The 15,187-nt window shown below is 39.9% G+C and overlaps 1 protein-coding gene across 5 annotated transcripts in view; it reads right to left on the bottom strand.

Moving 5' to 3' along the window:
• Positions 1–15,187, bottom strand: part of diaph2 (diaphanous-related formin 2) — a 527,556-nt gene that overhangs the window by 224,746 nt on the left and 287,623 nt on the right. For all 5 annotated transcript variants that reach the window (XM_061686696.1, XM_061686691.1, XM_061686695.1 and 2 more), the window contains 2 exons: positions 9,125–9,226; positions 6,459–6,553 (listed from right to left, as the gene is read on the bottom strand). In XM_061686696.1, the coding sequence (XP_061542680.1) occupies positions 6,459–6,553; positions 9,125–9,226 (197 nt within the window). The remainder of the gene's footprint in view (positions 1–6,458; positions 6,554–9,124; positions 9,227–15,187) is intronic.

The raw sequence follows: 15,187 nt of genomic DNA, 5'->3' as shown, positions 1-15,187 counted from the left end.
GACAACCAACGTGTTAGAACTGTACAGTGTGTCATTTCATCCCCATTTTTTTTTTAAATTCTATTTTTGAGACTTTATAGTCTCACTAACCCAAGCGTGGATTAACTCAGACAAACAAGGATTAGCGTAATTAAACTGGGAGGGATCATTTTTAAATGTTAGACTGAGATCAGCAGAAAGGCCTTCCTCTGCAACCTAATACGAGATGTATGTCAAGTGATCAAAATGTCATTTTAATACATGATAATAGGATGATTCTGTCAGTTGAGTGCACTTTTTGGTGCTAACATGGGAGGTAGAACTGCAACTGCTCTCCCAACTCTTATTCTCCACTCCATCTGGTCTGAGTGGGTAGTTTTCATGTCTTATATGTAATTCTTGTCAATGTCTACTAAATATTTTGCAGGCCGCATTGTGAGCCAGCTGTTGTTGATGGATTTTACTGTGATTGTTTCCTTGGAGACTGTAGGCAAGCCTCATTAAAAGTGACACAGTTTTTCCTGCGTGTTTGTCAAGTTATTACCCAACATAAAACCAAAAGATAACAATAAATGGTCATTTCAACTGAAAGCAGCAATAAATGAGCCCTCACCCCACCGCTTTCATGATGAGTTCTTGGAATGATTATCAAAACTGATGTCATGCTATCAGGCACCCGAAATGTTTGCTTAAAATCACAATGGGCGACTTCTCGTTCAATTTTGTGCATTGCTTCTTTAGAGTTTTTCATGTTTCCTGTTATGATAAACTTGTCCACCGAATTCCATGTCCAGTGGTGAAACTGGTGTCGGGGGCTTTCCAGCCATGAGTGAGTTAGGGGATTTGGGATCAAGGCCCCTAAAATGCATACATGTTCCTCAGTATTCATACAGGCGCAAAATGTGCAAAACAAATTTCAGGCATGTGGAAGTGCAATCTGGCATATTTGGAGCATTTTCGCAAAGAAGGGGGCAAAAATATTGCCACATCAAGATGTGCCACACTGATAAAGTCCAGCCCCAAAATACTGAGTCTCGTAATAAAAGCCAAAGGTGCTGGAACAGAGTATTCGTTTTAAGATGTACATATCTATGCAAATAGGTTATTATACATTTTAAATTTATATTTTTCCCCTTATGTATTTCTTTTTCAATTGAGTTGTACAGGTTAAAAGGTACTGTAAGTTAGGCCGATAGCTAGCTTGCCGACCTGTGGCGGGGGTCGACTAATTTGTCACTGCCTCGCTCCATGTGTCGAGTGTGGGTCCACATAACCCAGACACCATATCCCGAATAGCACAAAACACTTAACAGTCCAGGGAAGAGGCATTTTTTTGGGTTGTGGGCATAACTTGCAAGCTAACTGCATACTGTAGTGGTAGAATTGGGCCAAAGTTGTTATTACCTAGTAACTCGCAATTGCGCCGGATAGCCACTGGCGGAATGAAGGCAATCAGTACTTATATAGTGGGGGAGGGCTGACTCATGCCAAAAAGCCCAAGTATGTGCCTGGGCTTCGTTTTAGCCAGACCCAATAAATCCCGACAACTGAAATGGTGAGAAAGAGCTCAATGCTATATCTCAACAATTCAGGTCTACATTTTTCTCAATCTTTGCACATATTCTGCAATTATCTTCAAATATATACACTTTATTTTGAAACAAATATTTGAATTCACTTTATAGGGTATTTACATTTCATAAAAACATGGCATTTAAAAAGGTATGTGTAGACTTTTTATATCCACGGTATAATTATTCTAGGATAGAAGAATTGGCAAATTATTATTTTCCTCTTAGCTCGTATGTCAACGAGCATTTTATTGATTGAAGGTATTGATCTACTCTTTGTTTTTAAGCAATCCTAATTTGTCTCTTATAGTTGTGGTGTAGCCTTAGTCATTAGCCTTTCTGTGTTAAAAGGAGATGGGGGTGATATAAAATATATCGAAAAGGCCACTGATATCCTACAAAACAAGCCCCCAGGGCAACATCATCCACTGACAAGGATTAGCTCACCAAATACACACTCCAAAAAGAGGGCACGCTTAAACATTTAGTGATGAGTCCCCCATGTTGGCTCCATCAGATGGGTCAGTCTGAGTCAGGATGAGGGTAAGCAATATTAATGTGGCAGTCGACAAAGTCTGATATCTATTTTGTTTCTGCATCAGGTGTTTGCGTGCATTTTGACATAACGTGGAAAATTGAGTGGCTGACAAATGGTGCTGTGATTTATTGTATACTTACTGCCCTTTGATTATACACTGGCTCTCACTCACTGAGGTCACTTTAGAGATGAGCATTGATGTGAATAGGCAGATATGCCTGAAACAAACCACAATTGGTCATAAAGGACTATGTGATCATAAGAATGCACTGTCCCAAGACCGCTTGTTTGATTTATAGGATGCACGTAGAAAGTTTGGATTTGCATTTTAATTTACAAATAGGTGGACATTAAGATTTTAACCCGCTGGTTGTGATTGAAATCGGGTAAATGTTTGAAAATGTGCGATTTGGAGTGAAACAGTACCAAACTGAACATAAAGTGTGAGTTGGGATTCTCACTGGACACTGTCAACACTTTTATTGAGAGCTACCATTAGATTTCAACTACACAGGATTTACTAGGGGCGGCTCGGTAGACGACTGGTTAGCATACCTGTCTCACAGTTCTGAGGACCCGGGTTCAAATCCGCCCTTCACCTGTGTGGAGTTTGCATGTTCTCCCCGTGGCTTGCATGGGTTTTCTCCGGGTACTCCGGTTTCCTCCCACACCCCAAAATTATGCATCATAGGTGAAATGAAATGAAAACTCAAAATTGTCCATAGGTGTGAATGTGAGTGCGGATGGTTGTTTGTCTATATGTGCCCTGCGATTGGCTGGCGATCAGTTCAGGTTGTACCCCGCCTCTTGCCCAGAGTCAGCTGGGATAGGCTCCAGCACACCCGCGACCCTATTGAGGATAAGCGATATGGAAAATGAATGGATGGGGTATTTACTAGGGCAGAACGTAAGTAAAACGGTAAAACAATTGTCCATCTTGGGTACGAACAATCAATCAGAAAAAAAAAGTGTATTCCAAAGAAAACCAAAGAAAAAAATATTCAAATTGATAACTGTTTCATAATAACACTTTTTTTTACAGAGAAGTTATGCACCAATGTAGCAGCCGTGGATACCCTTGGCTTGTCTACAATGCTAATGCTATCTTATTATTGCTAGGGATGCTATTTTGTTGCACTTGAAAGTGTTCTCTGTGACTATTTATCACAACTATGCACTTTCATAATTGCATGCCATTATCAATGGTCATGTTTGAGAATTGTACTTTTGCACAACAGTTAGGGGCACAGCTTTGATCAGAGACAGGTGGAGGATTAGTGAACTACATTTAAATATTGCTAGTGGTTTTAAAACTGCAAATTCCCCTTCAATAATATCTGTTGCTGTTATTGTGATTCTTTGGAAAGGATTGGTAATTATAAAGTCAGTTAAGATTTTTTTATTTTTATTCCCCCCCCTTGGGCAAAAAAGCAAAAGGAGGATGATGTACTTTAAAAGCAAACACAGAAGCAGTGCAGATAATAATGAAATGACAGCAAGGTCATGGTCATGGTCATGCCATGAATAAAAACAACGGGGGAGGCCGACCATGCAATGAAAGCGGGTTCCTGAAACACAAACACCAACACTCTCCTTGGATTGGCGGGACTGTTATCCCGCCAATGGATAGTGTCAGACCATCAGACCGATACCACATTTCCCACTTTTACATCACATTGCCAGGTATGATGTTATGTAACTAAGGTGTGTATTTGATAGAGCTGACCTGATGCACAGAGGTGACCCCCTGTCCACTGACACGGTGGACCTTGTTGACAAATGAGATAGGAGGGGTGTGCGGGACTGCACACAAATGTCTGCCAGTTTGCCCATGCACACGAACCTTACACATTTTTATCACTTGGATAATAAATGAAATTTGGCACCCGAGGCAGAGGGCATAATTGACATATTCTCTCCATTTGCATGAAGTGTAAATATGTTTGTACACAGGCTGAATGGGGAGGGATGGCGAGGAGGTTGGGGGGAGCATATGTGGAATTGCAGGGATTCAAATGGAGTTTGGATGAATGGGAAGCACCCGTCTGTCTGGCAGCATTCTGCCACAGGTACATAATCTCGGAGGCATTGATGGGCCCTAATGCAGAATAAGGAGAGCCAATCAACTCCTATCTATCCATTCTGCCAGGGTGACACATCGTTCGGGTACTTCAAGGCCAATGCACTGCCACATTCTGCTGACAAATCATTACATTAGACATGTCAGCCGAGAAGGACGATAATAAGATTGAGTTACAGAGTTTCATATGCATTATGAACACCCCTTGCTTCCTTGATTTCTTCCATTTTGGCTATTCCTTCCATTAATCAGTTTCCCCGGCTTGCTTGTCAGATGAGTAATGATTTATTTAGTCAGGTTTTACGAGACAATTAGGTGGTGATTATTTACCTGTCCTTATTATTAGTTCAGGTGTATCATGTAAGTAGACCCTGTTGTCAAAATTACCTTTTTATTCAAAATGTTATTTCATGTTTTGTGTAAAAAAAAAATATATATATATATATATATATATGGGTGCGGTGAAAGGGGATGATCCCAGACAACCATAATATGAATATAAATATTCATATTAACTTGTCAAAAATGTCTTTAAAGGTGCTATATTTTACCAAACCAACGTTTGCTAGTATTTTGGATGTAATATTATCCATATGTTTTTCTGCCGAGACCTGACTTCAGGTCATTCGAATTTCTCGAGTTTATCTAAGTCCCGAGCGAAGATCTCTACCTACCTCTCCGCTCCTGAGCCAGCGCTGTCAACATAACAAACACACGTGCTCTCACAAGTAGCGAGGGTTAGGTCTTCTACATGGAGGCAACCAATCAGAGGAAACGGGGCCGTCTTAGCCAAATACGGACAAAGTGGATACAAAACTGGGTGTAACAGAAGTTGCTGTCAGCGGGGCCTTTTCTGGACACATGTATTACAAAACCAAGGTGTTGTTTGAATTGAAATGTACACTTTTATACTAAGTCCATGTTAGAGAGTCACTCTATTGAGGTCTAAATAGCCAAAATATGGGACCTTTAATTAAGATATGTTATATATTTTAATATCCCCATCTTTTTTCATTATTGACTCTATATAACCCTACCAATTCCCATACAGATACTTTGAAAATACTGGATATGTGATGGCATTTGTAAAGAAATATTATTCAATTATCTAATGCAACCTAAAGTTGCATCAGTTCATCAAAATGAAAGGTATGAGGTTGGAGTCCTTATTCTGCCCGAAATGATGTGGACAACAAGCATTACCGATGGACAGATTTAAAGAGACACACCAGGAGCATCTGGCACCTTTCCACCAGGTTATCAGAACTCGACATAAAGACCCAGTAGGGGTGGTCTGTGGATTGCCTCCGATTAAACCTATTGACAGTCTGAAGTGCAAAATGATGCCTCTTTATCTCATGTACACGCTTCTGTTTTCAGATCCCAGACAACCAACATAGCAAAAAGGGAGCAAAAAGAAATAGCCTTTAGTGAGCTCATCAATCATGCTTTAAGATAAAAGGCTGGAGGAAAAGCGGGTGGAGTTGTGGAGACTTTGCCAAGCCCTGCCCTTCATCATCCATTATGATGCGATGAATGTTGGGGTCTCCAAGGTCCAACGGAAAATGAGGCGACCGGCTTGTGCCAAACACAGATCAAAACAAATTTTAAATGGGGTCGGGGTCGCCATGCTCAGAGAGACACGGCCCCATTTCTTTCCACTCTCTGGGGTTCCACATTTAGTACAAGTACTTAAAGGAGACATATTATGCATTTTTCATCATTTAAAGCAGTTCCCTGGTGGTGTCTGTGTGACATGCTTTTTTGTCAAAATAACCCAGAAATCAATAATCATAACTTTGAACACCATTTTTTTTTCTTTTACACATGCTGAACTCAGCCATTTTTCAAGGGGCCAGCCTTTCTCATGTAAATGAGCCACTGCTCACCCCGCACACTCTACTGTGAGGTTGACAGCTTTCGTTAACTGTGAAAGGGATTTGCCAGGGGGTGCAGCCCAAAGTGTGAAAAAAAAAGTGAGAGCCCATAAACGCAGTAAAAGCATTGATTGTCATGGAGGCAGCACTTTATCACTAAACAAAACCTGAACTAAATTACACTTGCGAATTCGTGTGTGGATCCGTGCATATTCTAAATAGCCAGCTCTGGGACACAATTTGGGGAAATGCTGACAAAATTTTTATTTTGTCGTGCAATTTAACTTGAAGGATAGCAAAACACTCTAGTTGTATAAAAGCAGCGATAAAAAAAGTAAAAGTAAAGTCATAATGAGAGGCGTGTCTATGTGTGGGAGAGAAGGCGCGGGCACACTGCGGCATATCTGTCTTACCTGGATGAGTGACTCGCTTAGTCGTTCCTCGTCCACCTGAAGCACAATGTCTCGGATCTCTTCATAAGGCAGGCGGAACGAGCCCAAGAAAATTGCTGTTGAGATGGAGAGAAAGAAGAAAAAAAGAGTGCAATTTGCTTTTTGTTCTGTTGGACCATCAGTTTCAAAGAGCCATTTTAGCACATTCCAAAAAAAAAAAGAAAAAAAACGAGCTAACGTGTCACTTGTGAGAACAAAGTCTGTGGAAATATGAGAACAAAACACAGTCTTACCATTGATAGTGACAAAGTGAAGTTATTGTGTATTGCCAACAAACCAAATAATAACATTAAAGTCGCATTGTAGATGTTGAAGCCAGGCCTTTTTGTGGGGATGGGAGTAAATATACATTGGAAAATACCAAATTTTTCACTATGGTTTGTCCACTCAACTATATAAACATCACACCTCAAATAAACATCTTCACTGTCCCCTTCCGGTGCCACTATTACCTTTAGTACGACTGATATCAACATGTGTTACGGTGGTTGTGTTTAATGCAACACACACCGCTCACAGCGCTGATATGGCATCTGTAAGGCTGACGTTTAGTTTGGAGTTTAAAGAGGCTGCACAGCAAATCTGGTAAACATTTCCACATTGAAAGGAATTGGGAATTGCAGAAAACAAAATATTTTCTCCGCTGATAAGCGTGACATGGGCTGTAAATACAACAGAAAATAAAATATCTGATAGAATATTTAATTAGCTATTGGATTGTAAAATATTCTATTAGTGTAGTATTAGGAATGGGCGAGTACCAATACCAGGTATCGGGCAGATACCAGCCTTATTTTGAAGTAGCGGGCACTCATGAAAGCTTCCGTTACCAGCAACCGATACTTAAGGCAAAATAAATAAAAATAAATCTGACAATGAGTAAGTCCTGCTCGCCATCCTTTGGGCCGATACTGCCACGGTTTTACACATCGGCAAATCATCATGTGTATTAGAAACAAAGAATGATCTTTGTCAACAGTTATCTGTCATTATGTTAATTGGAATCGTATGTATCTATAAAAAATCGGTATCGGTGAGTACTCATGATTGTAATGATATTGGTCTGACTAAAAGTATAGCGCTAGTATTTTTAACAATTATATAATATTATTCATACAATATATACCAAATACATTGTAAAAAAAAAAAACTTTATCTAATAATAATATTAATGATAATAATAAAGTATCTGCAAGTTTAAGAAGCCGAAACAAATACTTTTTTTTTTTTTAAGGCTACTTCGATCCAACCTCTCATTCAATATAAGTGAGAAGATAAAGGCTCAATATCACATCACAATCTTTTAAGAACTATTCATTAACAATTTAATGAAAATAAAATAAGTATTATGTCGTTAATATGGATATTATTTTCTTACAGTGATTTTACAGATTTCCATATAGTTTATCTATCCTCAACAAAACAAAACTGGCACATTACTATAATTTTGGTCAGCTGATTTTACCCAAGTAAAAAACAATGGCATTTTTTGAAGACCTTTCTATTTAACATTTCAGTGAAATTGTTAATTGAGGCCTTAACCTTGGAGAATCAAACTCTTAAAGGATGAAAAACAGCCTTTGGACCCCTATCAGACACCTCGTGCTCTCTGTAGTTAAGTAAATAAATGCCAAGAGTGCTTATGATGTGGAAACACGCTACTGGTACCCAGTGGGCGTTTTCCCTCTTCTGATGGGATTCTTACAAGTGTGAGAGCTGCATATGTACATATGGATCCTGGTAAAGTCATGGGTAAAATAACTGAAAATATCTCATTTTTGTTCATCTGCTTATACACTATCACAAATGTTTGCGGTGATCAGTCCAACACAACAGATTGGTTCTAGTCAAATTATGGCCTGCTGGTTACTGGAATCACTGTCGCCGCAACTCGAACATGTTATGTTAAAATGTTTAAATAGGTTGTTCAGAGGGCTCCATTAGAGGACCTCATTTTCTGTTTGGCGAATAAGCTTTAATTTCACCCTTGAAAGCCTTAAAGCCAAATGGCGTTGGAGGGATCTAAACCTCTTGTTGCTTCACATTTCTAACGAGCGATGGCATTGGCAAAATTGAACATTGTCACAGCCGCGAATCCACGACACCCGTGTGGTCCATATGTTGGGAACATATGTTGAGTTTGTGTGTCTTCATCAGACTTTGATAATTTGCCAAACGGCGTCATGAGTTGGAAGTTGAGGAAACAAATGACTGCAAAAATTAGGGGGACATAAGGTGGTGTGTATCATTTTTTTGTTTTAGTTTTCTGTGTGTGCACAGTATTGCTTCCTTACACTATAACAAAAGAGAGCACATGGGGTGTGGAGGTAATACACGATTAACCAAACAATTGAGCCACCTGGAGATTCAAATTGCTAACATGTAGCCCAAGGGCTCGCTTGTGTTAAGAATCTATTTTACACATGCTAAAAGACAGCTAGTGTGCGCATAATCCATAGACACTTGTGGTGACTGTTAATAACTGCCCAAGTCCCCAAAGGCCAGGGTAAAAACACCATCAAAAGTGAGCCCCTATTGATCAACAAGCTGAAACGTTCATGGATGCCGAGAAAAAAAAGTCCCCAGTCAAGGTCATGGTTGACAATATGGACATACAGTATACTTACATAGATTCTGCGCAGTCTTGGCATCCAAAATGCGAAGCTCCTTTGCCTTCTTCTTAAACTGTGTCATTTTGTCGTCAGGCTCGTCTTTTGTGTCCTTTTTCACTACAAGAAAAGACAAGAGGATATTGCATTACTATTACTTTAAATAGTATTTTTTTTAACAGGCCTCAACTCAACGCAAATTGCATTTCTTGGTACGCTGGTTCATGAGCACACATCATTTTATTTTGTTTTATAAACGCAAATAATATGTTCCTTCTCTGTAACAATCTGCTCTGAAATGAATGTTGCACACATAATTAAATGTGTTTATGTTGAATAAGATGACATACATGTTTTGGAAGGATATTTTTATATTTTAAAAACTAATAATAATAACTTGGTTTGCCTTGTTGGTAATGACTTTATTACCATGAAGACAAGTGCGTCTCAAGGTAAGAAAGACTAAATGAGAACCATTAATCTAAGGCATTATCAATGCAATTTTGGTAATTATTTACACATTACAATATCAGTAATGCAACTTACAATGACATATATACCATATTCCTGACCTATTAACATGTCATAAATCATCCATGTTTCCATTCATTCAGTCGGCATGTATTGGTCCTGTCACTCTGACTTGGGTTCCTCATTAAGTCATGTCAGGTCCGACTGTACTGTCATTGGCAGGCTTTTTAGTGATAACTTTTAACGTGTCACTGGACGATAAAATCAATTACTATATCAGCACCACTGCTTGGTCGTTTGGTCGTGATGTCGCTCAGCGTGAGTACAAATACATACAATTGTTTGTTGTTGTTTTTGGTGGTGGTCGTGGTGTTTTGAATTTATCTAGGGCACGGTGTTGAATAGACAAGATCAGATTGGTCAAAATATATCTTCTGGGAAAATGCCATGGCAGAACTCAATGGAAGTGACATTTTTTACACTATTAAAAGGAAAATTACATTATTTTTATTTGTAAAAAAAAAAAATAACAATGAAAACAGTTCAATGGAAAGCAGACCTATTAAGACTATTACTATTTGTAATCGTGAGGAGGCCCCGGGGATGACCCAGGACACGCTGGAGACACTATGTTTGCCAGCTGGTCTGGGTACGGCTCGGGATCCCAACAGAAGAGATGGACGAAGTGGCTGGGGAGAAGGAAGTCTGTCCTTCCCTGCTTAAGCTGCTGCCCCCGCGACCCGACCCCGGATAAGCGGAAGAAAATGAATAGATGGATGGATGAATGGATTTCCTCTAACAGGTCATTATTCTAGTGAAGGTGAAATTACTAGAAGTAATGAACAGTAGCACATTACAGTCCAGCAAAGGTAACCTAATATAACTACTGACTTTCAAGTAAAAACAACCAGTAACATGACATTTTGGAACAAACTTGGCCAAGGACTGGGCGTACGAATGAAAAAGTGACTTTTGAATTTTACAGCAATTCGGTGTGACGTTATAATCTCAAAACAGGCCTCCTCTGTGTCTATTTGTGGGAGCGGTGGCAGATTTTGTTGATAATCCTAACAACTGCGCAGAAGGAATAGGAAGGGTCTCCCAGGAGGAGTCTCCCAAGAAACGTAGAACAAACAACCCGTTCCCGAGCACCATGCGTCTCGTGTTTGAAGAAACAATCAAAGAGGCGGCATCTCCTGGGCAGCCAGAGGAAGCAGCGCTGAAGGCACCTGCCTCGCTCCAACGCCTCGCTGTCAACACGTAACATGAGGGAGGGGAGCATTTATACAAATCAGTAGTGCTAAAAGGCATGCACATGTAATATTATGTGTGTAATTGTGTGCCTACTACTATATCATCAAGCAGGTTGGATTTGGCTTCCGAACGTGATTGGTAGATGTAATTGTAGGCCCCAAAGTACCTCGTTTATCATTGCAATGGTTATGTCAAACCAAACGTACTGTATTATACGATGCACTTTGTAAAACAACTTCAGATGTGGTGAACATGTAATAAAATATTCATATGTAATGAAATACATACAGTAGATATGATAGTTATCAATAAAAAAAATAAAAAAACTAGTTCCTCGAGGTTTCCATACTGCCCCTATATGGTCATATTTTGCTCATAAATTTGAGCAAGTGCGAATACAATTTTTCATGTTCATGTGCATATGCGACAAGTAAATGTGTTGATTTTTTTTATATATAATTATTATTCGATAATTTATTCATTCATTCATTCACCTTCCCTTCTGCTTATCCTCAACAGGGTCGCGGGTGTGCTGGTGCCTATCCCAGCTATCTCCGGACGAGAGGCGGGGTACACCCTCAACTGGTCGCCAGCCAATCGCAGGGCATCAATATTTTATGTTGCTGACAAACTTATGCTCCACACTTCAGCCCAGTTGTTGGCGATGATGTATGAATGAGCTGCTTTGCAAAACCGACATTAACTCCGAAAGAAGAGAGGAGCCAAGCACAAGGCAGGTTGATGTTTGTGAGAGAAGGTGGGGGGAGGTTACCAATGTGATTGGCTAATGTCTGAAATGAGGCAGGTCTTGGGGTTATCCTGCAAATTTACACATTGCACTCTTATAAACAATGAACAATGACCAAGAAGAGTATCATTGCATTCTTTCTCCCAATAAACGTGGTGTGCCAGAGTAGACAAATCCTGAAATTGAGTCAGACTCGATTTGTGAGAAAAATGGTACAAAATTGTGTTTTTTCCGGGATGAGTGGCTACGAGAGTTCGCCTGGCTTTGGGATTAATTCAATGAACTGCAAATTCTGATGTCGATACCCACAACATTCGGGAAACACGAAATTTGGCACTGCTGGCCTAAACATTACCTTTAGATTCAGATTTATGTGGCACAAAACAGGCCCCAATTTTATTTTTTTATTTTTTTTGTTACTTCAACACACCACAGAAAAACAGTAATGTTAACAAGCCGGACAATAAATGAATAGATTGCAAGGTATGTGAAATCAGGCTTCAAAATGAAGAATTGGGACATTCTTTGAGCTTCCAAATGCTGTGGGTGTGTCGCTAGAGTGCTCTGAAAATCCCGCCTCCCCTGGAACTGTGCGAAGTACCATCCGGTTTCAAACGCTCCACCATCATCCCAGTCCCCAAGAAACCTGCAATACCTTAGTCGGCAAAAAAAAAGAGAGGTCGTTCGGTTCTCCTGCGTGCGCTTCTCCGGCCCGCCTGTACTGTGAGTCTTCATGCAATACCGTGAGCTTCCCCATAATATCGCAATTATTGTACCATGAGATAAAACAGAACTGTGAGATTTAGATATTGTTCCATCCCTATCAGTAATACACTGAAAATTAGAGGAAAGGTGAATATTTAGTTTGCAAATCGATTTACAGTGTCCACCCCAAAAATGTATGCTTTTTTTGTCCCTAAAATATCAAGTCTGGAGCCATCGTACTTCTGTTAAAAAAAAAAAATTAAAAGAATTCTGTGTAGTCTCAAACCCTGTTCCTCACAGTAATTTGCATGCTCAAATCATGATCCTCAGTACCTGTACTACTATATTTTGCCAAACATGATGGCAGCGATATTTCAACTAGGATTGGCAAAAGCAATTGATCTCATATTATAAATTATTACAAATAAACTTTACACAACGTTTTGTGTATCCTCCAAAACATGCACACCCATTAACTTGATGTTCTGCCAGTGATCTTACCCTGTCGAACAGTGACGTCCAGTAACATCTGACCACCGTCCTTGCCAATATCTAAACGTGTTCGGCAAGTAGCCCAGCGGCTACAGTCTAATACTACGACAACAAAACCATCCCACTTGTACAGATTTTAACATGGCAAAATAATCCCTTATATGATCCATATAATGATTGTGCAGCAAAGGGTAATTTATGATGTGCACCATGTTTTATCGACCCAAAAGCCCAAATGAGACACATTATGCTTCTACCAATCGGGTAAACATGGCATGGGATAATTGCAAATTAACACTACTACTGCTAGCACCACTGCGTAACAATTCTGGTGCAAAAGGGCATTTTTACTTCTGTAAGATACAGTCTATTACAAAAAGTCTTCATCAAGCAGTCTAATAGAGGTCAGCAAAGCACATTTATGGTAAAAAAAATTCCCCCCTGAGGCATACATTCTTAACAATTATCGTTCTATAATTGGCCATACACATTTGAGATATTAAAACAAATGCTTTAAGTTGTTATATTTATTTAATCATGGTGCATTTTTCTATAAATATTCAAGTAAAACTTAAGACACCTGAATGATTCAGACTAACTCCAAACAAGCACATAAGGAGAATTCTCTAAGGAGTGTAACTGTATACTGTAACATATCCTATTAACTGAGGGGAAGGTAAAAGCATTCCTTCCATGCCAACACAGAGTCACCAAATTAACAGAGATTATGTTGGGAAAACAAATGAACGCGAGCGCAAAAACACATTTGGTTTCCTCAAGATCAATTGGCATCCGTATTATGCCTTGTGGGTTTTGGATTGAGGTTTTCCCTCTGGATGTTTTGTGATAACAAGAGTTCTCCAGCACTTGAACATTAAGCATGTTCTGCTGGCCCATACTCAGCATCTTGGTTGCCTTCCATGCGACATCTCCCACAAGATATCCATTAAAACACACGGTATTACCAAGCTAAACAGTACCACATGTTCACTTTCGGTTGCCACCGGATACCATGGTGAGAGCGGGCCTAAAAATCAACTCAAGAAATGACAAGTCTTATTGTCTGAAACATATTCAAAAGCAAGGCAACATAGACTGGAACTGAAAATTGGGGCTGCCCAAAAACTTGGTTTTAGCAGCATGTTATAATATTTTCTGTACACTAAACACTGATGATAAAAATACAATTGTTTACAGGTAATTGGAGTCATTCTGGACAAGGGTTCATTGAAATCTTTTTTTAAAGGTGATTGTTGTGACCACATTTGACCACAGGAACTATTGAATTAAAATGGAATTACAAAATCTGGTCAAGTTAATGGTTTTCCTCACACTGCATTAATTCAATCGGAGCTTTCAGTGCCTCTTTCTGAAAAGTGCCTATGCATGTGCTGTCCAGTTGTTCAAAACGTACTTAATAAAGAAAGTGCCTTGAGATGGATAATCTCTTTCTGAATGTTCTTAACTCCTGTTTCAATGCCAGATTTGACCTGAGCAGATTCATGCTGTACGGTGGAGTTGTCATCGTGTGAATGTAGCACAACTTCCCACAGCTGATGTCATGTTGTTCTTCTTTAGACTTCTTTAAACTAATTGAGAGAGACTGAGGACTCTGTTACTAGCCTGAGGTCATGCAATTGTCTGAACAAAAGATCCCAAGGGTGGATTTTCAGCATCGTGACTCCCTGCACATCTGGTCTGAATAAAGCTTGACAAACTTCACATGACCCCAGATAGCTTGCTCAAACACGACAATCGGGTAATTTTACTCAAATGGACTCCACAATCTACTACCACAACAAAAAAGCAAATTACATTATTATTTCAATGAACCAAAAGCTAAGAGTTTTCATAACTGTAGTTTCAGTCTGTCAAAATAACAGATGAGAAGCAGATGAGAAGCAGCATACAATCATGATTGACATGATATGCGGTATTGAGTGGGTGTATTCTCTTGCTTTCCCTGCGGCCCCCACCGGGTGGTCAGTTGTCGGGGCGCCTCGGTGGGGCCGGCGGACCGCCCTGGGTTCCTCGAGGTGGGACGTGTCCCGTCCACCAGGCTGCTCTGGGTCGACCCCTGGGCCCGATCCCGCCCCTCGTTTGATTGGGTGGGGTCCTCAGCCTCCGCAGTGCGGGCACAGCAATTACAGGACACTTGTCAGTCTTTGTGCATGTAAAACGGTGTCAATTCACTTGCATGTCTCCGCAGGAAACCACCCCTGGGACTCTTTCACTGGGTGTGGGACCACTCACTTATTACAACAACTAAGTAATGAATATGCAAATTGCTTGTGTATCCCCTCACTTATACTCTTGTCCTGTATTCTTTTATAATTTACATAGTTAATCCCACCACACTTCAGTTGTACAGCCGGGCTCACGACCCTTGTCCTGCATGCTTCTTCTCCTGT

The sequence above is a fragment of the Phycodurus eques genome, chromosome 9, assembly GCF_024500275.1.
Source record: "Phycodurus eques isolate BA_2022a chromosome 9, UOR_Pequ_1.1, whole genome shotgun sequence".
NCBI classification, from domain to species: domain Eukaryota; kingdom Metazoa; phylum Chordata; class Actinopteri; order Syngnathiformes; family Syngnathidae; genus Phycodurus; species Phycodurus eques.
This window is presented reverse-complemented; position numbering and strand designations above follow the sequence as displayed.